This window comes from Mus caroli, chromosome 4 (genome assembly GCF_900094665.2).
Source record: "Mus caroli chromosome 4, CAROLI_EIJ_v1.1, whole genome shotgun sequence".
In the NCBI taxonomy this organism is placed as follows: Eukaryota; Metazoa; Chordata; class Mammalia; order Rodentia; family Muridae; genus Mus; species Mus caroli.
The window spans coordinates 11,623,413-11,650,366 of NC_034573.1; the positions used below are offsets into that span (position 1 = coordinate 11,623,413).

General features: G+C 36.7%; 1 protein-coding gene across 1 annotated transcript; it reads left to right on the forward strand.

Annotated features, from left to right (window-relative positions):
* The first annotated feature begins 1,319 nt into the window (after positions 1-1,319).
* On the forward strand, positions 1,320-25,248 carry Calb1 (calbindin 1). The gene is made up of 11 exons (XM_021160595.2): positions 1,320-1,532; positions 2,017-2,093; positions 5,618-5,692; positions 15,324-15,407; positions 15,511-15,567; positions 18,765-18,842; positions 20,647-20,702; positions 20,795-20,834; positions 20,953-21,006; positions 23,930-24,001; positions 24,330-25,248. The coding sequence occupies exons 1-11, from the start codon at positions 1,454-1,456 to the stop codon at positions 24,441-24,443; spliced, it is 786 nt and encodes a 261-aa protein (XP_021016254.1). The 5' UTR covers positions 1,320-1,453; the 3' UTR covers positions 24,444-25,248.
* Positions 25,249-26,954: the final 1,706 nt, after the last annotated feature.

Sequence of the window (26,954 nt, forward strand, 5' to 3'; positions counted from 1 at the left end):
CTGTTGATAAATGTTCACTGAATGGATGAAAATATAAACAACTGGGCATGCACATAATCTTTTTAAGTAAAAACAATATCCTTGTTATCCTCTCAGAGTTTGGCTTGCTTTGTGTATAATATCAGTCTGAGATTTGTGTGAGAATCAGATAAGATGATGAAAGTCAAAACTTACATCCATGAAAACTTTAGAGCATTATGGCTGCAGGACTTGTCTGGAGAAGACAATTGGTTGCCTCACAATCCCACTATTGGAGGAAACACAAATGTGGTGACTTCCATATTCTATGACACACGTGAAACCTGTGTCGCTTCATGAGCTCGTTTTGAAAGTTTATACCACACTGGTTTAAGTTTTTGTTACTGTAACCAGACACTTGGGTTCATTTTCAGCAGACCATAAGGTCTCAAAAGATGGACAATTAGATAACTTAGAAATACTTACGTAAAAGATAACCTAAATACAGTATTTGTCATATTAAAATACCAATTGTAACATGTAGCCGGATATTTTTCCCACCTCTAATGATTTCCAATTTCTGAAAAAATCCCTCACCTAGAGATAGGAGCAGCGCAGCTGTAAAATCAGTGAGCGGAGCTGCTACTGAATCAGTGGTTCGCCTGGTGATATTTCTTTCAGTTTCTACTTTGTAAGATGCAAGTAACTAATGGCATCGATAAAATCACCTCCTTCCTAACATCTTCAATTCTTATAAGTTAATTCTACTACATTCCAACAATTCTGCTTCAAGCTCAAAAAGTAACAACAGCAAGAGCAGCAGACTCCTGCATTCTGCTGTCTCTAAGGATAGCTCACATCTTAAACAGCCACGTGATGGTCTCCATTAGCGCAATATGAAGCATTGTTACAATTAACCACAGCAACGTATGCATTAATCAAATTAAACTAATACTTGACATCTGATTTTGTTCAAATACTCAACTGCCTCGATAAATACTAAGTAGACAAAATCTCCACTAACGTGGTTTTTCAGTCAGCTTTCCCTTCCATCTAAAAAAAAAAAAAAAAAATCAAACAATTCTAGGTATGTTGCTTTACTCAAACATTCAGCAGTGAAAGCCTCCCTGGAACAGGGAGATGTGAGGAGAAATGAGTCTGAGCAAGGGATCCCCACCACCTGCTGCTTCCTAGACTCCAAAACTCCAGCTCCAGCTATTTCCTGGGAAGAGAGAAATCGGAGGGGAGGGGAAGAAGGTTGGTGAGAGCAAGAGGCGGGAGCTAGGAAAAGGAGGCAGGAGGAGGCGTGGCCCGGCCTGGGGCCGGCGGGATAAATACAGAGAACTGGGTGCGGGGTGCGGAGAACTCCGGAGGACGCCCGAACGGAGCAGCACCGCGGACAGCGCCCCGCCGCGCCGCGCCCAGCTCAGCCTGCGCAGCCCTCTCGCCCTGAGGTTCGCGCTCCGTGCACTCTCAAACTAGCCGCTGCACCACGATGGCAGAATCCCACCTTCAGTCATCTCTGATCACAGCCTCACAGTTTTTTGAGATCTGGCTTCATTTCGACGCTGACGGTGATTATTTTCTTTTTTAACCCTTGCAAGACCCGTCCCCATTCCTTCCCTGCTTTTCCCTTCGACTGTGCTTGTTCATCCCAACCATCCTTTTCTGTTCTTTTCCGTCTTCCATCACCCTGTCTAATCTCGTCTCCCCCTGACTGCCTACCCATCATCCTGGAAGTTTACACTGAGTGTACGCCATCCCCGCGCTATAAGCGTTCACCTTTCTAGGAATGGTAACGGTAGGACAGAAGCAAAGATTGTGAAATCCTGTCCCCAAAAGTTTCAAACACCATCCCCAGCACCCCTGCTACCCTCCTATGCCCTTTATGCGGTTGAAGTTTTACACCTAGGAAGCTAAACGCTGCGGCGGCTGTACCATTGCTGATTAATCGGTGCTCAGGCTGTACATAGCCTCCCAGGACGGTTGTCCTGGAAAGAACCGAGAAGAAACTTAGAAAGAGACATCTGACACCTGGGTGTCTCTTTGTCTTTTCAGGAAGTGGTTACCTGGAAGGAAAGGAGCTGCAGAACTTGATCCAGGAGCTTCTGCAGGCGCGAAAGAAGGCTGGATTGGTAGGCTTGAGTTTGAGCAGGACCCTTCAAGCCTAACACATACCTATTCTTGTGTTTCATAAAAGAGGTTTTGTGGGAGAAAGTAAAGGCTTACCTACTAAGAAAGGCGAGAGAGAACATATTTCCAAATTGCGTCAAGAGAAAAAGTGTGTGGTGGTGGTGGTGGTGGTGGTGGTGGTGTGTGTGTGTGTGTGTGTGTTTGGACGTGGTGGTGGGGTGTCTAAAGAGAAAATCCCTATCGTCTTAAATCAGTCATATATATTTCTATAACCCTCCTTTCCTTAATAGGTCTTAAAAGGAAATGTCGATGTGCAAGACCCTTCCTCAGATCCCCACCTCTACCACTGAGTTGGTTGTGTGATTTCTAACTTCTCTTTTCTAGACGATAAGGAAGGGGTAGAAATACATTCCTGCCCCTTGGTGGTCAGGAACAGATCTGCAGATACTAGTACCAATTTCTGCTGCGAAGTCAGAGTAGCTGGGAGCGGGGTGGGGGAGGGGTGAAACTACAGCTTGCCTTGACCCTTATTCTTGAGAAAAGATAACCAATTCGTAATAAGTGTGAGAATTTAGCAAGAAATGGTTTTTTTTCATCTTTGTTGGAGAGAAACCCCCAAATTAAGAAAACAATAAAACAAAGCACTGTAAGAATTTCATGTATTGTGGAAAGGAAAAGATTCTGACAAGAAAGTGCGAGTGGTGGTTTTTAAATAAGCTATGGTTTGACATAAGCATTGGTTAAATGAATTATAATTATTGTTTAAGAATTAATTCCTTTGGGCCAAATCTATTTGTTGGGAAAAGATGATGTCAATGGAAAAATAAAAGGTACCCAACTAACTTTTAAACATAAGAGATGTTTGTATAAAGAATAAATTGAGAATTTTACAGGTCTGATAGCATTTACGTAAGACTGCTTTTCAGAAAGCAAGGTTGGGTACGCAGTAGTCAAATGTTAATAGCCTTTGGTGTTTTGGATTATAATTACAAAGAAATTTTTACATAAAGATAATATACATATCATCCCTAGATATTATATAGCATGCCACCATTTCTAGTGCTGTGTGTGTGTTTGTGTGTGTGTGTGTGTGAGTGTGTGTGTGTGTGTGTGTGTGTGTGTGTATGAGAGAGAGAGACAGAGACAGAGAGAGACAGAAACAGTATTAATGCGACTGTTTTGTTTTTTGGGGTTTTGAGGAGTTGATTTTTGTTTGTTTCTTTGGGGGACTTTTGCTGTTGTTCTGTACATGGTGAGATTTATAGAGTAGGAATCCCTATACAACAGCAAAAAGAATCTCCATACTGATGGAAATGCACTCTGATGTATTACACACAGACTATCAAATTGCTAAAATCATGCCAAACTGACTTTAAACCAGATCATGCTCTGGGGATTGTTTTACTCAGATTTCATATCAGGTAATCTAAAGTGTAATAGAATAAGATCAAATAAAAATGTCTTCTATGTTCTTTGCCCTCTTTTCCCCTTATGCATTAGCATGCAAATACATTTCTGTAATAATATCACTTTGGTTCTATGGATCTTTAGCTGATAAGACAGAAGCCATTTTCTTCCTCACTTAAAATACATTAAATGTATATGGAAAGTCTTATTTTCCATATAAATTATAATTACAGTCTTGGATGGTGCTTCTAAAAGCTACAGAATCATATTTTAATCTTCCAGAAACAACTTTATATTGAAATTTAGTTCTATTCTATAAATAAAAATATTCATGAAATTTGTTTTTCTTCTCATTTTAATAATTTCCTTTTTTATTTAAAAACGTTCAGGTGGAAGTTATACAGTTTAGAACTTATTTCTTTTCTCTGCTCCCTAGAACCTAATTTTAGTCCATAAGGAGGCCTAATTAGATTATAATTTGATAATATTAATCTTTCATACAAATGGCTTTGTACCTTGATACCTGAGTATTTTTTCTGAATTACATAATAGGCTTTGGTTTGCTAACTAGAAATCCAAATTAAGATCTAGAGAAAGAATTCATATATCTTAGGCACTTTCATTTAAATTAGTAATCTATTGCCATAAATCTTTTATGTGTTTCTTCACTATAAAAAACACACATGCTGACCTGATAAACCAGACTTCTTCTCATTTCCTGACTTAAAAAGACAGAAAGAAACATTGATTTGACTCATCACATTAATAATGTGAATTTTTTCATTTACATCAAGTGAATATGATAGTCCAGTGTTCTTTACCCTTCTGCAGTAAACAATGTGACATTACATTTACGCTCACCTATATTAAGTCTGCAATTGATGATGATGGTGATGATGACATGATCCTCACTATTTAAAACATAGATTGCAACACAGTTGCTACCCAGAAACTTCCCAAGGTAAGTATCAAGTCTGCTACTTGAGCTAGTAGAATTCCATAATTTTAATATTTAAAAATAAAGACTTTGTTCTTGGTTCACTTACAACTGTGTGTGAAGGGTCTGGAACTGATCATCCCAGGCTTACATTGTTGAGCCATACACTTTCATTTCCTTATAATTGTTTCTGAACCAAAATTTAATAAATGCACATTGAAAATCACCTATAGTAGAAGGGTTCTCTTAGGACTAACGTGTAATTAGTTTATTGCTGCTTTCTACGTTAGTTCTACTACACATTTACAATGGCTTGAAATGGGTAAATGCTGGCATTAAGGCTTTGGAGCTTCAGTTGGCCCTTACATTTTATGAGACCAGCTATCTACCCCTACAGTATACTTGTATGGTTGGCACTGCCATCTTGTTCATTAAGGTGAAAATTGAGACATTAAGTTGCTTTCGTAAGGAGGTAGAATAGGGTATTAGTAAGAACTGACCTATTTTAAATAGACCAGTTCATGTAACGGAGATATTTTAAGTGGGCTTTGTTTGAAACCCACTTAATAGAGCTCACAGTTCATAACTCTCTAATATGTTGATATGTAAAGATATTATAAACCAGAATAACCACATTGAAGATGAGAAAGCCAAAGGAGAAGATAGCATTTACTTAGTCGTGCCAAAGCACTATTTATTATACAAAAAAAATAATAATAATACATGGGAAAATAAGATCTTGAGGAAAATGGAAGCGAAGGAAGCTTGGTGATGTTTTCATATGTTCCTAGTGAAAACACATATTTGCCCAGTCATTCTTCCCCTCACACTTTCCTCCCAATATTTAATTCCCTAATTTTATTTAATGAACACACACTTGTTTCAAGCCAGAAGAGCTCATTGTTTGCAAACTGGATGGCTCTTTCACATATGCATATTTTGCTTGTTGGAGCCAAATACCTACTCTTTCTCCCATAGATAAGACACTATGTTAACATAAGGAGATGTTAGCAAACAAGGCTGTATGGCATAATAAAATAACCTTCCAAAAAGCAAACATTTTTCAAGTATATTAACAGCTATTCTGTTTCACACTTTATTTTTCTTTGCAGTAATTTATTAACATCATTATAAGAACTTTTTTAAACAAAATTCCTACCTAATTTGTTTTTATAATTTTAGGAGCTATCACCGGAAATGAAATCCTTTGTGGATCAATATGGACAGAGAGATGATGGAAAAATAGGAATTGTAGAGGTAAGAAACCTATGTATTTGTCTGAATGAGTGAACATCAACTTTAACATTTACCACGTCATCTTAAGGCAAACATAACTCATCCACGGAGGTCATTCAATGTGATATAGCATCTTGTCTTCCCACACATCAAATTAAAAATGGTGGCAGCTTAAAAAGAGACTAAAGTGTTTAATGTAGTCTGGACCCTAGTATGCAGACTTAGAAGAGCAACACTAAATCTCTCACACATTCCTGCTTGCTGACATAGTCGACCAAGCAAGTCCCCCCTTCTAGGTGAGCATATGCTCATTGTGTCCTCCACACTCCCCCCAGTTCAGGGTCCAACACTTAACAATGTAAACTTCTATGTGATCTTTTCAAATCAAATATTCTCAGCCCTATGAAGTTGTCATGGTAAAAGGTTGCATCCTGGCTGATTTCTAAAATTCTATTTCAGTTTGATAGATGGCCCTACAAAGACACAAGAACTTTCCTACAGTGGGTGAACACTTCACAGTCTAGTATGTAGGCTCACATTTGAATATCTAGAGGTTAAAACTGTGCATGTCAAATTTTGCCTTTTGACAATGACTTTTCCTTTTAAAGACATTATGTCTATAGGGCATCAAGGAAAGGAAATCAATTACACATCCTTCTCTATTCTTAACTTGTAAAATAGATGTGTCTTTCCTTACTCCTACCAGTGATGTCTTAGCTGTGTTTAGCTCTGCCACCTGTTTTTGAAAAACAGGATAGAAAGCTTTATCTATAAAAATGAATAAGATCACATTTTGAAATATGAGAAATCATAATTGTGTTCATAAAACATTCTCAGCCTCTTCAGTTGTGAAGTGCTGTGGGCTTCAAAATATTAGTTATAATTTACTTTTGAGTCAAAGAATTAACCTGGTTTTCAAATAATTTATCTTATTAGGACACTTGTGGTGCCAGTGTGAAATACACATATTTTTAAACACCTTCTACAAATAGAGTGAAGAAAGGACAGACTATTATTATCTTTGTAATTAAAATTTCTCCCTGGAGCATACACTTTCCCCTTTTGCCTGTGTGCAACTCATTACTGTATAAATAGGTAATAGTTATTGAACTTAGAGCTGATATTGAGGCCATCTAATCAAGACAAGAATAATAAAATTATGTTTCTTAACATACGTGAGAGGAGATAAATAATTACTCAAAACTAGTTTGAAAATCTATAACACATGATTTTCTAAATTGGCACTTTCAGAGTTTGGACCACTTTATAATTCTAGGTGAAGGAAGATTATCATCTTGTATTTAGCAATTTCACCCTGACGGAGTCTAGTGTACTCAATTATTTATTGTGTCATTTGGTGGTATGAGGTTATGTAGTAAAAGCATGCAGCTTATTCACAAGATGTTGAATTTAATTAGATAAAATGAGTGAATCCAGGTTATACTCTGCAAGTTAGAGTCCAGCCACTTCAGATTTATCATTTGAACTTTAATATCAATGAGAAGCTGGCACATAGCAAAATGCATTGTCTTAAAATATGGTGAAACACAGTCTCCACATGTTTAAGATAATAAGTATTAGAGGGAAGGCAAAAGGTTTTTGAGTCGAGGAAAAGAAATGGAGGTAAAAGAAGATGGGTAAGAAAGAGAGAGAGAATAGCAAACCTGCCAAACAGCACAGCTTAATGACACTGTGCACTGTACCTTGTGAGCCCTCATAACAGTTATTAGCTAAGATTTGGAGAAGCAGCTGAATGAGATTATCTAAAGAGAATTTTTAAATGGGAGAGCAGGAAAAAGACAGCCACAGTAGTTCATAACATATGTTCATAGTAGCTAAGTAAGAGCTGAGAGAAGATAAATCCTGATGCATCCACGGAAAACAAGAATAAAATGTTACCGGAAACATAGAGAAAACAGGGAGATGCTGAGGAATGTGCAGACTCTCAGTTCATCCTCTGGCATCACACGGTGTCCAATTTGATATGTGATATTACTTGCTAAGATGTCCTGTGTATAACGAGGCACTCCAATATAAAAAGTCTATCTAGCTATAAGAGAACACAAAACCCCATGTTTCCCAAGTCTATTACAGTCCCCTTCCTCCTAGCAAGTGCACTATGCCTTAGTGTTCTGAGAAGAAACGTGTTCAACTAGCTTGTATATAATGCTCACTTAATCTAACTCCAGAACTCACTGAAGTCTAATCAAAGTAAATTAACATACATGCAGTATTCTGCTTCCCAGAGAGCACAACCCAATTAAATTTAAAACAAAAATGTTACCTAACTTTCAACGTTCTGACCTGATACATAGGCTGACACTTTCCACAGAATGCATTTTACCTAAACATATTAAAAAGAAAGAATGTTGGTGTGTCTAATATTCTGAATTTGGCAATTTAATGACTTTGGTAGATTTTAAAATTCACATGAAGGGGTTCAGTAATAAAATTGTTAATATAAGTTCATAAAACAAGCATTGAAAATCTGAGATAATTTAACAAATACAATTGCAGTTAGACATGTTCTAAATTTATTCAGACTAATATAGTTCTGATGTTTAAAAGGTCCATTAAAATAATTAAGTAGGAAAACTGAATCATTTAGCAGGTCATGGAATTTTTTCTCTAGGTCTCACATGAAGTACACACAGATATTTCCTTTTGCTTGATGTCAAATCTTTAAGTGCTCCCTCTGTTCCCTTGGGCAATGTGTAGGAGCCTATCAACCTCTCTAGGCTTAGTGTTTCTATCTGTCCAGGTCAGTGCGTACACTGAAAAAAATAGATCTAAAAGCTATTTTAACCTAAAAACTGTAACAACCATTGAAGAGAAGCAGAAACTCCTCCAGCCATTTCTTCTTCTCTTCCAAGGTGGGATTTAAGCTTGTACACTTACTGAAGATGAAAGTTATTTTTCTTGCCAGACTACATATCTACTTTACAATGGTGGAAATTGATTAATGATAAAATTGGGTTTGAAATTTTGTTCTGGATAAACTTTTTCAAATGATGTACTAGAAACACTTTTTGAATATAAGGGGGATAAATGTCTCAAAATCAAAAAATGATAGAGTATCTGACTTAAAAACTGCCTCAAACTACAAGTTATATAAATAGTCTCAGAACATCTGTTTCCTGGACTACGGGCAAACATGACTGTGCACTAACTTCATATGTCTATTATGAGCATGTGCCAAACGAGATAATTCAGGTCATACAGAATATTGTAAAAACCTAGATGCACAGTTGGCATGGTTACTAAATACAGAAATATGCTACTGCAAAGTCTACTCAACTGTCCTAAATGTCAAAACTTCTTTCTCCTTCTCACATAATTTATTAAATTTGGGTTATTAAATTTAAATATTTTTTAAGTTCATGATTATTTACCTTCCCCATTCCCTGGATTTATTTCTCATTGGTGGGAAAAACCCTCCTTGGTTCTTCAAATGCAAAAATGAATCCTTGTCTAACGTGCTCAGGAGAAGTGATATGTCCCAGAGTTGCCTTCAAATGTGATGAATTTTGCTCTTTTGCACGTTGATGTGACTGTCTCAGCTATTTGTCTCTCTATAAAGTTGCCAGCATGGATTCTCTTCTGACATGTGGTATCTTGCTTTATTTTTGTCCCTATGTCTTGCTTATAAATTTTTATGTAAAGGGATTTTTTTAATCATCTGTCTTCCTGTAAGATTCTTACCATGGGAGGTGGGGGACTATGAATCAATCACCAGTATCCAACATCGTGACCTAGAGTTTAGCAGCCAAACAAGGCATGGCTAGGATTCCAACCTTCTCTAAAGCATAATGCAAAAGCTCCATATTATGCTAGGGAATGAAGGGCGATGGAAAAGCATGCAAAATCTTGCTAGGGCTGAGCTCCCTGGAAGCAGACCTGAGTGGAATCACTACAAAAAGAATTGCTAGGAAGTACCTGGGAGAGAAAATACCTGGATACTGAGGAGACAGGGTCCCCACAAACAAAGCTCTAATGCAAACTTCCTCTGTAGTGAGCTCTGAAGTGGGGGTGTCCCCTCAGAGATCTTCTAAATTTTGAGTAAGAGGGTAGGATTTTTATACTCCTGCATGGGTTAACCATGAGATACAGCCTTCTTGGACCTGGAGATGTCTTCAGATCAGTCACTTCCACAGTGGGACAGCAGAGTGCACAGTAATACTTCTGGGACCAGCAACAACTCAGGGCAGCATTTCCCTATATCCACACCAGCCCCTATCCACAGCTCAGTAACAATATGAGTTAAGTCCAAGGGAACTTTACTTCCAGCAGACATAAGCAATTTCATTTGTTTTTTTTTTTAAACAAATACATAAAATTCATTTGTTTTTTAAATTAAGATAGTACGATGGTGACTAATGTTAAAAGTTTAATGAGATTTTAAAAGAATGTTTTGCATATATAGTCAATATTTTTATAATTAAGATAAAACTGCACACACAAAAAATATACATCTATATACTGTCCATACTATCCATATATATACTAAATATTCTATCCATAAAGAACAGCGCACATCTTTAATCCTAACTGTTGGCGTTTACAGCTGACTCTCAAAGTTAACAGCATCCATTGCATCAGTAAAATGAAGGTGGTATCTTCAAGGACAGGCAACTAGAAAAACATTTCTTTGCCACTTTCAGTGCCAAGCAACCAATTCTATAAGCAATGACTTAAGAAATTCCACCTGCACCTGCAGACATCTGTCTTACTTTCTGTTCATTCCTGTGATGCGCTCTACTTTTTTCTGCAACTCACATTAAACACTGGGGAGTCCATAAGAGGGAGAGGAGGTAGCCCAGTAACAAACAAATGACCAAGAGTCTTAAAACCCTACCAGGACTGGAAACTTCTGTGGACATAGTGTCTTAGGAAATTTGAGAATAAAGCGGTCCTACCTAGGATTCTGTGAGAGTCCTTTGACATATCCTAGACAGTGTCTTAGCTGCTATACTTGGAGAATCTCCATACTCCTGACTGAAATTTGAATAATGATTTGAATGCATTGACAAAGGGGGCAACAGAAAACACAGGACAGCCACATTGTAGAATTTATCTTGAAAGGAAGTCTTTCTATTCACTCCAGGCACATATTATCCAAACATATGCATTGCTTTGTAAGTGGCTATTTTGTCTTACAATGATATGTTATATGAATAAAATACCTTTTTATATAAAAAGGATAGTACTATAAGTAACATTAACAGTTTAATGAGATCTTAAAATTGTTTGTATATAGATGCATTCAGTATTTTTATAATTAAGATTAAAACAGCTTACACAAAGAAATATAAATCTATACTAACCATCAAGAACAGCAGGTATGGTGGTGCACATCTTTAATGCCAGCACTCTGCAGGCTGAGGCAAGCGGATCTCTAAGTTCAAGGGCAACCAGGGCTACACAAAGAAATGTTGTCTAGAAAAACCAAAAAGGAGTAGAAGGAGGAGGAGAGGGGGAAATGGAGGAGGAAAAGAAAAGGAGAAAAAGGAAGAGATGGAGAAGGACAAGGAGAAGGACTATGACTCTTTATATGTGACATTCTAGAACTCTCTGATCTTTAAGTGAGTTACATGAAGTTTATAAAACAAAGATGGGTAAATTTCCATAACCTTATATCTAATCATTACTATTGTATTCAATATTTCATTTGTATTTCAATGTTTTAATCATTGGAAGATTTTTCAGAACTATACTTTTCAAGAGGAATCACTATTTTTTTTTAGGTTAAGACAACATATATTCGATGAAATTCAAGCATTATAGAAAATTATATTAGAAAAGGATGTTGACTCTATATCACGTCTCTGAAGTAATTCTAATTTAAAAAAAAATCATCACGAAAATCACAAGCATATATCCTTGGCACCTGATATGCCGGGCTCTGTTGACTCTAGATGGACATAGAATGCAGACAAGAAACACTTTCTGAGTTCTTGAAATGACCTGGGAAAGAATCCCTCAAAAGTTTAAAAGTTATATACTAGTAAGTGGAGTTGGATTGGTTATTTCCAGTTTCCTAAATGAGTGCATATGTTAATCATAGCTGTGACATAGTGTGAACAGACTTCCAGCATTACACAAAACCTCCTAACATGTACACTTACCAAGTTCTGTTGGTCAACTCATCTCATCACTGACCTATTTCCTCATTCTTTAAGACCTAAGATTTCTATTTTGTTATTCCTTTGTTCTCACCCATCTCCTGGGTAAATCTTTTCACCCTCCTCACATCATTTGAAGTTCTAAAAGAAGCATTCTACAGAATGCTTTCAGTATTCTACACTAGGCTTTAGGCGTGTGGTCATTTCTCCTCTCTTTAAAGACCTGCTCTATGCCTATAGTTCTCCCCCTCTCTTCTCTCCCCCCTTAGCTTCAGTGGAGACCTGTTTTCTGGGCCTAACTCATGCTTCTTTAATAATAAAAATCATGTATAGGCACTTTCTACTAGTGGCCCACATACAGGTGCAGAGGAAAGAGAAACTCATAAGGAGGATGATGAGTTCTAGATTTCCTGAGTGGGAAGAAGCACAGTTTATCATACCCACTGGTAGCAATCACCAACAAATGCTCGTTCTCATTCCAAGAGTGAAGGAGCAACCAACTCAACCTAGTACTGTAAACAAGAAGTGTGTTGAGGACTTAATTTATTAACAGTCATAAGATATAGCTGAGTTTCAGAGTCTGCAAATCACCAGACATCATCAGATCATTCAATTTGTATCTCAACTCAAATGCTGGGCTTTAAATTATATTGAACTGTGTTATTTCTAAAGGGCAGAACTTTATGGGCAAAGTAATCAACTATACAGACAAGACCTGAATGTTGTAATGAGATACCTGAAATATATATATTATATTGTATATTACTAGGTATATTATATATAATCTCACACTACAGTGATATAAATATATTTGAGGACCAAAACCTGATTTAATTTCTAAAATTACTGGCAAATCCTAAAGCCCTATTTTCTTCTTGTAGACATGTTATCACCTACATATACTACATATATATATATATATATATACTAGTTATCATCTACCCAGCTTTTGCTTCTAGTTAAGATATTCTCCAAGATTTATTTGTTTTGTTTTATATATAAAGGCTATGAATACAATTGAGATTTCAGCCATTTTTCAAAGATCAAAAAGCAAGATAATTTAAAGAACATAATATACAATACTATGTCTATAAGGTGAAATGACATTTTACATTAAACTTCAAACCTTAATGGACCTAGAAGGTTAGAAAAATTTTTAAATGGTCATGATGATCTTGCCCATTATTTAGCTGAACACTTAGGACATTTTTGGACACCATTACAGATGGTCATGAGTCACCATGTGGTTGCTGGGAATTGAACTCAGGACCTCTGGAAGAGCAGTCAGTGCTCTTAACCACTGAGCCATCTCTCCAGCCACTTAGGACATCTTAGGACCTTAATATTAATTTTAACCCCAGCTTCATAAACTGTGGATAATGACCCATACAGGATTACAAACAATTTGGCAAAGTAAAAGTTTTCTGAATACACACACACACACACACAAGAATTAATTCAAAATTAAAAGTGTAATGAATCCAGGGTGTTCCTGGTACACTTGCCATGCACAGCATTACTGTATCCTAGGTGCTGAGGCCCTTTGGCCTGAGGTGGGTTTGATGCTCTAGTGTAGGAGAATGCCAGGGCAGGAAGGCAGGAGTAGGTGAGTGGGTAGGGAAGCACCATCATAGAGGCAGGGGGACGGGTGTGATGGGGGGTTTCTGGAGGGGAGACCTGGAAGGGGATAACATTTGAAATATAAATAAAGAAATATCCAATAAAAGAAAAATCACACATGTTCACCTGATACTGCACATACATCATCCCATGCAATGTCAACATCACTGCCAGAAACACCCCAGCTATCACTGTGGTACATGGGGAATTTCAGTCTCTTTATCAAATTAGTGTATCTGTGTATTGTTTTACAATGTTTGGTTTTTAAAATGGTCTGTTAGAAGCATTGGATTGAGTTTTACAAAATTTGTTGAATGAATTCTGACTTGGGATTAGGATAGAGTTTTCAACAATTTCTGTGACAAAAACATGGTTGTGTCATTTTATACTATATACTTATATGAAATACTGTTCACAGCACTGACAATTTTATTGTACTTTAAGGAATTGCTACAGATAGATCAGTTCTAAAAGATTGAAGATGTTCTACATTCTGCAGTATCAAACATCCAGCCGAGATTTAGCCTGCAGTGGTGGCGCATGCCTTTAATCCCAGCACTTGGGAGGCAGAGGCAGGCCGATTTCTGGGTTCGAGGCTAGCCTGGTCTACAGAGCGAGTTCCAGGACAGCCAGGGCTACACAGAGAAACCCTGTCACAAAAAAACAAAACAAAATGGTAAAATTATATAAAAAGAATGATTTTAAACTAACTTGTTATGGTTTATTATCACTAACTGTTTTGTTTATATATTTATATTATACCTGCCTGAGGTCAGTTAAAACACGCTCAGGAGAAAAGAGGCTATGAGGGGGAGAAATTTAAGTAGCTCTGATCTAGATATTTAAAGTGTAAGCGCCAAGGCTAATGAGTCATGCCTGTATTTCAGAGAATTCAACCACTGCTGAAAATCAGTCAAATGTTGTATGTGAGGCTTCATTCTTTAATGGTAAAGGGTCAGTAATTCCAACAGCACATATTTTGAGCCTGAGACATTCATTTCTCCTTCACCTTCTTCTTCTAGTGATGAAGGTACTGAGGGCCAATGCAGCTAGGGAAGTTGCTGGGACCACAGCTCATTAGCAGCAGAGCCAGAAATAGAAGTCACATCAGCAATGGGGCCATCAATCCAGCTCCCTCCTTCTCCACATGCAATAGATTATATTAGTCTTAAAATGGGATCTGCAGCTCCTTACTTCTCAAGAGAGAAGGGGGGTGGGAAGGGCAGAGAAGGGAGAGAAAGAAGGAGAAACAGTGGAAGAGGTGTTGAGATTAGGGAATGAGATCTAAGGTAGAATGTCACAGAATCATGCACTGAAGATCAAAAATTAACCTGAGCCCTGGATTCAAGCAGAGATCAAATATAAGAGTATTCCCTGTCACTGTCCAGTTCCCCCTCTTTCTGGTGATGTGCCTTTCTACCTCCTTCTACTGTTTTACAGTTGTCTTTGGCCCCTCTCCATTGTGTTTCTCTCCAGAATTAGACATGTATAGAATTATTCTTCCTTTCCTTTACCTTTATGCACATTTTTCACAATTTCTCATTTCACATGAAATTTATAGCCATGCTGTGTTCCATCCTGTGCACCCCAAAAGGACCGAGACCTGATTGGTGGCTTAGAGGTTATGCAGCATGCATCTGCATGGATGTGCAGCAGTTCAAATGGAGTCCACTAGAGCCAGCTCTTCTGCTAGGCCTACAGGTTCTCAGGGGCATAGATACTGAAGTGCACCTCAGAATTTTGCAGAAGCAAAGTACCAGACAGGGAAAGTGAACTGTGTCTTCTCATCTCCTAGATGGCTGATATTTATATGCTCCGACTTTGCCAGCCAATAGAGTTGCTCACAGACTGTGCTGAAGCGAAACTGAAGCAGCAGGTGCCCCTCATGTCTGTTTTTCCATCTTTTCCAGTTGGCTCATGTCTTACCCACAGAAGAGAATTTCTTGCTGCTCTTTCGATGCCAGCAACTGAAGTCCTGCGAGGAATTCATGAAGGTAAAATAATCCTCCTCCCTGTAAGAAAGATGCTGGGAGTTGGGAAATTGTTGGGTTTTGTTGATTTATTGAAATCTGGTTTCCACCTCCAAACTTCTTACAGACTTGGAGAAAATATGATACTGACCACAGCGGCTTCATCGAAACCGAGGAACTTAAGGTGAGCGAGTGAAAGCTGAGGCTCAGTGTGCTCTGTCCAGATGCAATCAGGAACTGCTAAGGGATTCACATCTTTAAAAAAAAAAAAAAAAAAAAAAAAAAAAAAAAAAAAAAAAAAAAAAAACCTCCTACAAAAGAAACTTCCGTTGAGCAGCGGCACATTTGCACCCACTCTTTGCATCATTAATGAAACAGCAGATCGAAAGACAGACTTCAAGCGCTTCTTGAGATTCTGTTCATCTGTGTGAGAGATTAGCATTTTCTGTGCTGTACCTACATTGTTACATAAGATAGATGGGTGATTGTCATACATACAGAGACAGATAGATAGAAATAAGTAGCTAACTGTGCTAGCTAAGTACACTACCTCTCTCTGTTGAAATTTGAAACTTTATTTTATAAATTGAACGCCTAGAGAGACAAATGACAGAGACCCGTGTTGTACCTTATGCATATTTATTTCATCATTACATATATTGTGTGAGATAAGCATCGGCCCAATAACAAAAGGCCTGTAAAATGTTGAGAAACCTACTGAAGACCACACAGAAAGGAGACACCGGGCTATAATGTTTAATCCCAGACCCATCTGCATCAAAGGCCTCAGATACAGCATATAACCTGCTGCCTATCAACAATATAAATTATATAAACTGTGGAAAACTAAAATTTTGAAAAATAAAGCTATCAGCTCATACATCACATGATAGAATTTCTGAGTGATGAGGAGACACGTGGGAGAAAGATATAAGGAAAAGCGATCTGAATTAAATGTAACCTCAGGACAAGTCTCCGTGTGATTCTACCGTTCCCCATCTTCAAAGCAGGGGTAGCGATGCCATGGTATCAGGTATGCTATGGAGTCCAAGTAAGATACTGCATTGTTCTAGGAAATGGAAAGCATAACAAAGTATTTTACACTCAAGTCAGATAGGAGCAAATTTTCCACCTCATTTCCTCCCGCCAACTGGAAAACTTCTTAGTCAGAAAGGCACTATTTCTTCTAGTGTCGAATATGGAGTGATTAGTGGTAGCAAGGGCTAGCAAGATGGCTCACGGGGTTAAGGAACTGGCAAGTCTGACAACTTGACGTTGATCTCCTGAGCCCAAAATGGTGGAAGGAGAATTATCCTCTGGTCTGCACGTGTGTGCCACACACCTGTGCGCAGTCAAAGTGACACATGAACACACAGTTTTTTTTTTTTAATTTCTAAAAGGGAAGCAAGTTAATATTGTTGGATGCATGTACCTTCTATGTTACAGGTACAGTACTGAATCTTACTGAACCTCAGTTTTTATTCTTCAGGAAATTTGCCAGGTGGTTCCCACCTCTCCCAGTGTATGGAGAGATGGAAGTTCAGAATGGCTGGGGAACTTTTCAAAATGACATAGCTGCCTAGGAAGGGAACCTAGGCTTGGTCCTAGAGTGTCTGCTAACATCAGTAAACGTGTTTTTTCTACAGCACTGTGTGCCTCAAGCTTCAGCCACTGTGAGCTGCTTCTGATCTGATATGTAGGGGAATTGGGTACATCGTTTTCCTAATCAAACACCAACATGATTTAAGAAGGATAGAATTTTAGAGATTGGACTGGCTCATTTGAACAACTGTAAAATTGCTATAACAAACTCAACTGAAGCCTCTTTAAAGTGGTAACACCTTTAACATAAAGTTAAATGTCTTTTAAAAACACTACTCTGTAGCTAAAGTCCACAAGCTACCAGGGAAGCTATTGCGGTTTTATTCTTTTAGACTAAACCATCACAGTACGTAATGAAAACTTTAGCTCACTTCAATGCTGACCTCAAAATATTCTCAGAGTCTCATTCTTTGTTCTAAATTTTATCCTGAGAAAGGAAATTCTAAATAGAAGTCCTCCTCCCTGGAGAATTTTTAAGATACATTGGCATTCTTTTTTAATGGATAATTCAAGAAAGCTAATTTTAAGGAAAGAAAGCTAATTTTAAGATCCATAATAGAGTAAAACATCACTTGCTCTCAGATATGACTTTGAATCCTAGTGTCCCAAGGTTTCTCCAAGGCTATTTTTGTGACCACCATTTCACTGTCTGATGAGGCTTTTTATTTAACCCAATTAATCTCTGACAAAAAAGCCTCAGAAAGCTCAAAAATAAATCTCACCCCCACCAGATAACTTTGAATTTTCCACGGATTTCACTGTGAATCTGACGCAGAGTGTTCGAAGGGATAATAAAGGCATCAAACCAGAAGCAGCCCTCCCTCAAAAAAAGTAAAGCGCTTGCTCTCTTTAAGGAAGGAGCTGGAGCACGTATAAAGATGCCAAAGAAATACAGCCCTCCAGGACTTTCGGGGCACAGTCAGCTCAGTTTCCATAGCTGCATTAATTCGTTTTCTGAGGAAAAGAAAGAATGGCAAGTGAATATCCATTCAGGAAATGAAAGGCTATTACATACCTCAGAATTCACACTGAAATTTGTATAGCAAGCCCTTGGAAAACTTTTATAATTTTTATCTCTGTGAGACAAAAATTAAACTTGCTCCCAAGTTCCCACTCTTAATAGTCATTTGCACCCTTCCCACATTAATCTCTGTTTTAATATGATTCATATGTCCTTCAAGAATTCGATGTTACCAACTGTTGTACTTTGTATAGTCAGTGGAAGCACTGGAACAAAGACTCTGCACCCCATGATGCCTAAAACCTAACCACCAGGCCATCTGGGGAATGGGCTTCACACTCCCTACAGACTTATAGGCAAATGTGTCCCGGGGTATGGCAGGAAATGCATTTAAGTTAGAGCCATATTTCCATCCACCTTGCTGAACATTTTTCCCATAGGTTAGAGAGGTATAGACATGTACCTTATCCTTCTATCAGGAAGATCACGTGAATACAGGTGAAGAGAAGCATCCATTGTGGTGATGTTTCAAGTTTTAATTCTGATCCTTTTACATTACATAGTGCACACTCTTCTTTAATTACAATCATAAAAGTACAACATAGCTCTGACTGTGACACACTGGGTCTCAGTAGGAGGCAGATGTTGTGCCTGTCACAGGTCGGTTCATTTTGGGAGGCCACAGGGACCACCTGACTTCCAGAGTCATCTCCTCGCCTAACACTACCACAGAGGTTTTCTTTGACTTCATCCAAGTATACTTTGTTGTACACTACATGTTATCAGTGAAGTTTTCTGAGTGCTCTTTTTTTCAACAGAACTTTCTAAAGGACCTACTAGAGAAAGCAAACAAGACTGTGGATGATACAAAACTAGCAGAGTACACAGATCTCATGGTAAGACTAAACTAGAAAAGATGTAGGCAAGAACTCATTAAGCATATTGTCTGTGGCTTTGCCAACTCTCAAGAATACCTAGGATGGAATAAATAACCCACAGATTGCACATCACATAACCACAAATGAGCATTTCTGATGAAGCCATGTCACATTTATCTTTCAAAAGATGGCTTTTCTTTAAAAGCCAGAGTAATTGTATTACTACATTGTATGGCTTATGCATGTCATATTTATACAAAGCACATAAGTGACATCACCCTTTGGTCAAAGTAACTCTGAACTTATCATTGTCACAGTTTAGAAAACAATAGACTTTTTGAGAGTTTAAGAATGGCTGATTACTTTATTCATTAAATTACTTAAAATGGCTTTATTTTCATTTGATTTTTATTATTTTAAAATATTTTATCCATGCTATGAATGAGCATATTCAAACACACCTTAAACTTGATGTTTTGGTAATTATATAAACAGTATTTATTATAGAAGTTGAATGATATAGCCACAAAACTTCTTTAAACAAAGGTGCCTAGTGCAAATAAATTAATAATATTCTAGAGAAACATAAACATTTATGAGGTTACTTGTCTCAAGTAGGGGATTTACTCATCTTAACTCATTATAGGATTAGCAGTTCCAAATAATATGTATGCTTATATTTTCTCTACATACTGAAAGTTACTATGTCTTACCCCATGGGTTAAGTAAATAAACCATAAACCATTACTTCTGTGCTACATTAGATTTGGGATATCCCAAGGAACAATCTTGTAGAGGTTTCTGTTCTTGTCGGTGCTGCTGAGGCGTATTTTCAGTGTTTTAATTCCTCAGTACAGTTCTGTCTGCTCCTGCAGCATCAAACAGGTGGCAGACAGTCTTGCTGCATCATGAAGGCAAGACCTAAGCTGTCTTTGGTCCTCTCTGTGGGGAATGGACAATAACCTACATTTATCAATTTTCTCATTTGTCTCAATCTTAAGGGATTCTATTTAAAGTAAAGTCGCCTTTACAGGTAGGAATCTGAAGCTGCCTTTCATAAATGACTCAGATGGGAGCTTCCCCCTGTTGGTCTGCCCCAGTAGATCTGATTAAATGTCGTAAACCAGTTCCAACCCAGGAAGCAATTAATCAAGAACTAATTAAAATTTAAATATATAGGTGAGGAAACATTTCCCTATGGGCACTAAACTCAGTGATCTAGTTGTCTTGGTAGACAGTATAACAATATTAGAATTTATGGTCAATGAATTTGTAAAATGCCGTGTCAGTACAGAACACTGAAAAAAAGATGTACTTCCAAAAAAGAATTTTTAAACCATCTCAAGCTTTTCTTTTTTCTTTAGAAAGGACTCTCAAACCTCTATGCACTGTCTTTAACATGGCCTTTTTCTCAAAAATATTTTAAGATGCTACATTTGGCACATCTAGCATTAGCATTACCTTCATTATGGCAATATTTACTGTTTTCTAAAAATGTGAATGTTTCCCAAATATGTCTGAGTGTATCTCAGTATGTAATATTTAAGTACAATAGTGAGTTAGGAAATATTGTTAAGTTTCTAGTACCCAGTGGAAACTAAATAATTTGAGATTGTTCAAAATAACTTAGTCTTGTTATCCACTTACTGCTTTTTTTTTTAATTTTGTGCTTTAAAATAATAATAAAAAAAAAGGCTGGAAATGTAGTTCAGTATTAAAGAGCTTACATTGCAAGCACTCAAGATGTTTGATTTTTGAACGTTTGTCTCCTTTATTCAATAATTTATAACTCAGTGTTCCAACCAATAACAATGCCTTTCAGCTGAAACTATTTGATTCAAATAATGACGGAAAGCTGGAACTGACAGAGATGGCCAGGTAAGTTTCAGAACTGCACAAATGTTATTAGAATAAACAGAATTTCATCTAAAATTTCAACCTATTAACATATTTTTTCTCTCTCTCAAAAGGTTACTACCAGTGCAGGAAAATTTCCTTCTTAAATTCCAGGTAGTTGGTTTTTCTCTACAGTATCTCCCCTAAAATCTCAAATGGTAGGATATTTGTCAAGAGAAACAAGCTGAAATACATTATCACTTTTTGACTGAACTTCTCTTCTGACTCCTAGGGAATCAAAATGTGTGGGAAAGAGTTCAATAAGGCTTTTGAGTTATATGATCAGGTAAAAATGTTTTCTTCCCTTTTTTCTTTAAAAAGAACTTATGAGAACAATACTTAACATGAAATCTATCCTCTTGTGACTTTAAGTGTAAGTGTGACATGTATTATATATATATATATATATATATATATATATATATATATATATATGCAAGGCTGTATGGCAGTTCTTTGGAGCTCACTCATCTTGCATATTTGAGACTGGACACTCGTTGCTGGCTTCCCCTTTTTTCTGCTTCCCCTTCCCTGACACCCACTAGTCTGCTGCTACCAAGAGTTTCTTTATTTTAGAAATATTGTATAACCACCCTCCTCTGATAAGCTTATTTGTCCTTGTATGTTCTCATGGTTCACCTATCTTATAATACGCTACAGAGTGTCCTTTTTAAACACAAAATAATAAAGTGCGGTATATGGATTTATGATCTCTTTATATGTATAATTTCATTAGGCTGTTTCCACATCTTAACTATTGTGAAAATGCTGCATGAAAATGGAATGTTAATACCACTAAGAGATTCTGACCTTTTGGATAAAACAGCAGAACTGTGATATTTTGTAACATATGTTAGTTGTATTTTTAATTTGTTGGTGTGTCAACACTGCTGTACCATTTTGATTTTCTGTTAACAGTGTGCATGTGTTCCCAGTTTCTTCACACCCTCACCAACACTTTCTTCCTTTGCTTGTATGGTAATGGTCATTCTTGCAGCTGTGAAATGATACCTCCTTTGTTTTCATTTGCATTTCTATGATGAATACTAACCCTGATCACCTTTTCATTAACTGATTAGCCATTTATATCTTTTCTTGGAGAAGTATCTATTCACATTTTAGCCCACTTTTAAGTCAAAATAGTTTTATGCTGATGAAAGACAGATATGCCTTACATCTTTCAATATTACATTCCTTTAGGTAAGGAATCAGTGCCTTACCTGAATGGTCTGCCAATGCCTTCTCCTCTCTGCAGGCTGCCTTTCCCCTAGATGGTTCTTTGTAATATCTATGCTTAGCTTCACTGTCTTCCTGTAGTTTGTGCTCTGTGCTCATAACCCACAAGCTCACTGTTAAGACCAATATCATGAACTTTCTACCTATTTTATATGGGTATGTTGTCTGGTTTGGGCTTTGGTTTTGACACAAGGTCCCATGATGGCTGGCCTGACACTCACTATATTAACCAGGCTGGCCTTGAACTCACAGACCCATTTCTTATGCTTCCCAAGAGCTAAGATTAAAGATGTGTATCACCACACTTGGCTCTAGGAGTTTTATATCTTCATAATTTAAATATTTGCATTATATTAATTTTGCCCAGATAAAAAACAGGGGTTCAGGTTTTTTTTCCACTTTGGCATGTGGATACAGTTTTCCTCATACTTTTTGCTAAAGAGAATATCTTGTCCCTATATTCAGCCTCCTAGAGAAAGATCAGTTGATTCTATGCCTGTGGACAAATTCCAAAAGAAATATTCTATTCTATTCTATTCTATTCTATTCGATTCATCTCTTTTGTCTCTATTCGCCTCTATTCATCTCTATTCAATCAGTCTCTAAGTAAATACCATACCGTTTTAGTTACTGTAACCGAGTACTACATTTTGAAATCAGAAACTTCTGTTGCTTTTTCACATTTGTTTGTTTGTTTGTTTGTTTGTTGTTTTGCAGGGAAGCATGCCACAGCATGTCTTAGTTCCAGAGCTATCTTATCAGACTGACACTGACATTTTCATCCTTTTTTTTTTCTCTAAACTATTTCAGCTTTGGGTCTTTGTGATTATGTATGATTTTAGTTGTATCTTTTATATTTCTTCTTAAAATACTATTGGAGTTTAGAAACGGATTATGCTGATCTTTAGAATTAAATGGTATGAACACTTTAACAAGATTAAGTCTTCCAGTCCATAAACTTAATAATCTGTTGGCTTATGTCCGATATCTTTCACCAGAGCTTTACAATTGTCAGCATACATGTGTTTTACTTTCATCGCTAAGTTTACTCTTAAGAAGTTTATTCTATTTTTAGTACTATTCCAAGAATGACTTTAATATCTGTTCTAAAACAGAACTGACTTTTAGTTATAGATTTTTATATTTTATGACGTTACTAAATTTACTTAATGCCAACAGGTTTTATCTTCAGAATGTTCTATATTTAAAAATCACATTATTACTTCCTTCTCCATTTTTTGTCTACAATTTTACCCTCTGGAAAACATGGAAACCACTCACCAAAGAAAACAAGAGCCACAAACTAAATGTTCACAATTTTTAAAAAGCATGGGTAGCTGAAATTACACAACCACATCATTCATTCAACTGAAAACTTGTATAGTATATCTCACATCACATGTTACACTAGCATGAGCCATGTCACTGTGAGGACCTGAAACCTAAACCCCCTGTGCCACAATATTAGTTGTAAATAGAAAACAATGATATTCCAAGACAAAGTTCAATGAAAATTAAGCTAGAGGAGACATTTCACAGAAGTGTCTCACATTTTTTTAAAAAAATTATAATTTCATGTATGAGAATAGATTGGGTGTGAGTTTGTTAGTTCATGGTTTTGGCCTCTAATTTCTCTATTCCTGGAACTAGACTCTATATAACTGTTGCCCACTGGTGTGACATTAAGCCAACCACAGCATCCCCAAGCTAAAATGTTCTCCTTTGTCATAGGAATATATTTAGTCTTACTTATTTACTTATTCCAATGGAAGATACTTCAAACATAAAAAGAAATATTAAATGTGAGCATGCTTTGAAATTTTCAATCCATTTCACAAATGTAAACTTAGCTATTTTGGAACTGTTAAGGGTTCTACCCCAACACTGAGAGTTAGGGTACCCACCAATGGGGATTTTTTTTCTGAGGGCTCTAGTTACTTCTAATATATACTGTTTTATTTCTTTTACCCCAGGATGGCAACGGATACATAGATGAAAATGAGCTGGATGCTTTGCTGAAAGATCTGTGTGAGAAGAACAAACAGGTAATTTAGTAGTCATGTCAGTTATTTCCTACACAGACTTTAGGGAACTGCTCAGAAACAACCACACATCTGTTGTGGAAATATACTGAAATAATTTGCAGAAGACAGGAGTGGATTTTAATTCTTAATTCAAATTGAGTCTAGCACAAATCAGTAAACTGTGACAATCAGATTTGAATTAAAAACAACCTGGTGACTATTCACATTTATAAAAGATCTCTTCTTAATGGACTGGTGTAACAAGCAGTTTCTCAAGTTTTATCACTGGCCAGTGGTTAATTAACATCCGTCTTTAATTGGATTACAATGCTATCTATGTCCTATACAGGAATTGGATATTAACAATATTACTACATACAAGAAGAACATAATGGCCTTGTCGGATGGAGGGAAGCTGTACCGAACAGATCTTGCTCTTATTCTTTCTGCTGGAGACAACTAGAGTTGGTGACCACAACCACTTGCTAGTGATACATTGTATCTAAAACCATAACTGTGCGCTATAAAGAAGTAGGCTGTATTTTCTTTTATATCTGTAAATTCTACTGCATATAGAGAACTATTCAGGATGTGTGGCACATTCTTTTCTGCTTGTTTCTACACTGTTTGTAATGTACAGTTTTTGTAAGCATATAAATGAAAAGAAGAACGTCCATGCTTAGGCCAGTCAGTACAATCAATTTTGAAAAATGAATCTACCATGGTTTTGCTTTCATAAATACAGACGAACACATGGATTTCCCCGAAAATCTACATCTCAAAACTTCTAGCGTCAGATGTGTAGATGAATATCTGTCATTGAGTAAAAGAATAACTCATGACAAGCCAACTGTTTTTATTTTAGACCATCATAGGACTGTCACCCAAAGCACCCTCTGTGCTGCTTCTATCTAGCGGAAGGGATGGGCTTCTGCCTCTGAAGCACCAAATATCAACAGTTAATTATGGCTTTATTCTGAAGTGATCTCCCTAGAGATTGAGTTTACTGATCAGTGACATGTCTACCGCTTAAATATAGACCACACTATTGACTCAAGCTGGCTTAGTGGTAAGAGGAGGTAGCCAGATGACACATAACTATGTCTGACTCTATGCCTATATTTCCAAGAAGTCTTCTGCCAGAGAGTATGACCATAGCCCATTTTCTAAATTATTTTCATGTGTTCCAGATGACAATTATTCTAGTAAACTGCTGTTTTATGTCATATTCTCTGTGTGCTCTCTGATTAAATTCAATGTACTGAGTATTCTGGTGTCTAGTTTGCATACTTCCTGGATTTTCTATGTAGAACTGTTCATTTCCACCAAGGGTATCTGCTGCCTCTGAAAATATTTTTTTCTAGCTATAACTACTCTATTTTTTAATATGTAATTGAATTTTAATGTAAGATTCACAGCAACCTGATTATTGAATGTTATTTCATCAAAACTTGTGTATTCTGTGGATTCTATGTTTCATATTGAGATCAGCATTCAAAATAGTTCTATTTCTATCTGGAGAATTCCAGACGAGTTGAAGATAGTAACAGAAGAGAAATACTAGTGTAATCATTTATCTTATTAGCAAATGATATTCTAAAACCTTCACTGACCCACATGTAACTCTGTTTCATGTATCCTTTAGCTAGTGTGTCCTCTGCTGGTTATTGATGACAAAAATCTAATTAATTGCCTGGATTCTTTATTGTGAAGCAAGACACAATGACAAAGTCTATGAAATTATAATTATCACCTAACGCAGGTTTGGGTCAGGTTGAATTTAAGCACTTTTTTTTTAATTGTTGTTCATAAAAATAACAACAAAACCAGGTATGGACTCTTTCCCTCAAGAATGAATACAAAAGAAATTTTTCACACACAAAAACAAACAAATAAGTAACAACAGAAACCCACTATATCCCAGGATGGGAAGAAGTGATACACTGGCTTTACTTGGGCATGTATTTGGAAGCAGTGAGTTTAGACTGAATTTAACTACCAAGAATAAAGGAAATTACATTATTCCCTCATATTTGTTTCTACCCCAAGGTGTTAATTGTCATGTAATCTGTTATCAATTAGGGTAGAAAAGTAGATATCTTGAATCATTATAGCCGAAGGACTGTAATAAAAATTTTGCTCAGTGAATGACTTATGAGCAGTTTTCAAGATTAGCCAACAATAAGTCCTAGAAGATCCAAATATTTAGAGATTTCCTTTTCCTCAAGTGATTTGGCAACAATTTTATGCAAGGTCTGAAAAGAAATAAGACAAAGATGTGTTAAATTTTATCTGTAGAAAAAATGTCTATTCAACAAAATAGACATTAAAAATGTCTATTCAGCCAAAACAGTACCAACTTTGGCATTCTTACTAATAGTAGTAGAACAAATCCTATAATAGTCATAGGTTTCTGATGTTATTTTTATGGATTTGGGGGGTATTCACCTATTCATTTTTGAAACAGGGTCTAACCACATAGCATATACTGGCCTTGAACTCTTGATCCTTCTGCCTTAGCTACCTTAGTGACAGGATTAGAGATGTGTGCCACCATACACTGGTGGTAGCATTTCTCAAAAGGCCTAGAGCAACAGCAGTCATATTTCTAGTATCAGAATTATCATAATGGAGTCAGATTCCTGAACACTATCAAAATTCTTATACTGTAGTAAGGCAACACATCCTTTTCTTGGGAAAAGAACAGAAAAAAAGAATAAAAAGAATATAAATCTAAAATGTGAATGTAAAACCACTGGTACAATGTCTGCCTCAAAACCTTGAACAAAATACATTTTAAGTATAGTTTCAATATGAATATAAATGGTATGTTGTTAATACTAAAGGTATATCTATTGCTCTGGGCATCAAAATAGTTTTTTGCCATTTAGAAGAAACATTGAAAAACCATACTCTATAAAACACACACACACATTACTAAGAGTGAAAAATTGTAATACAAGTAACTGACAAA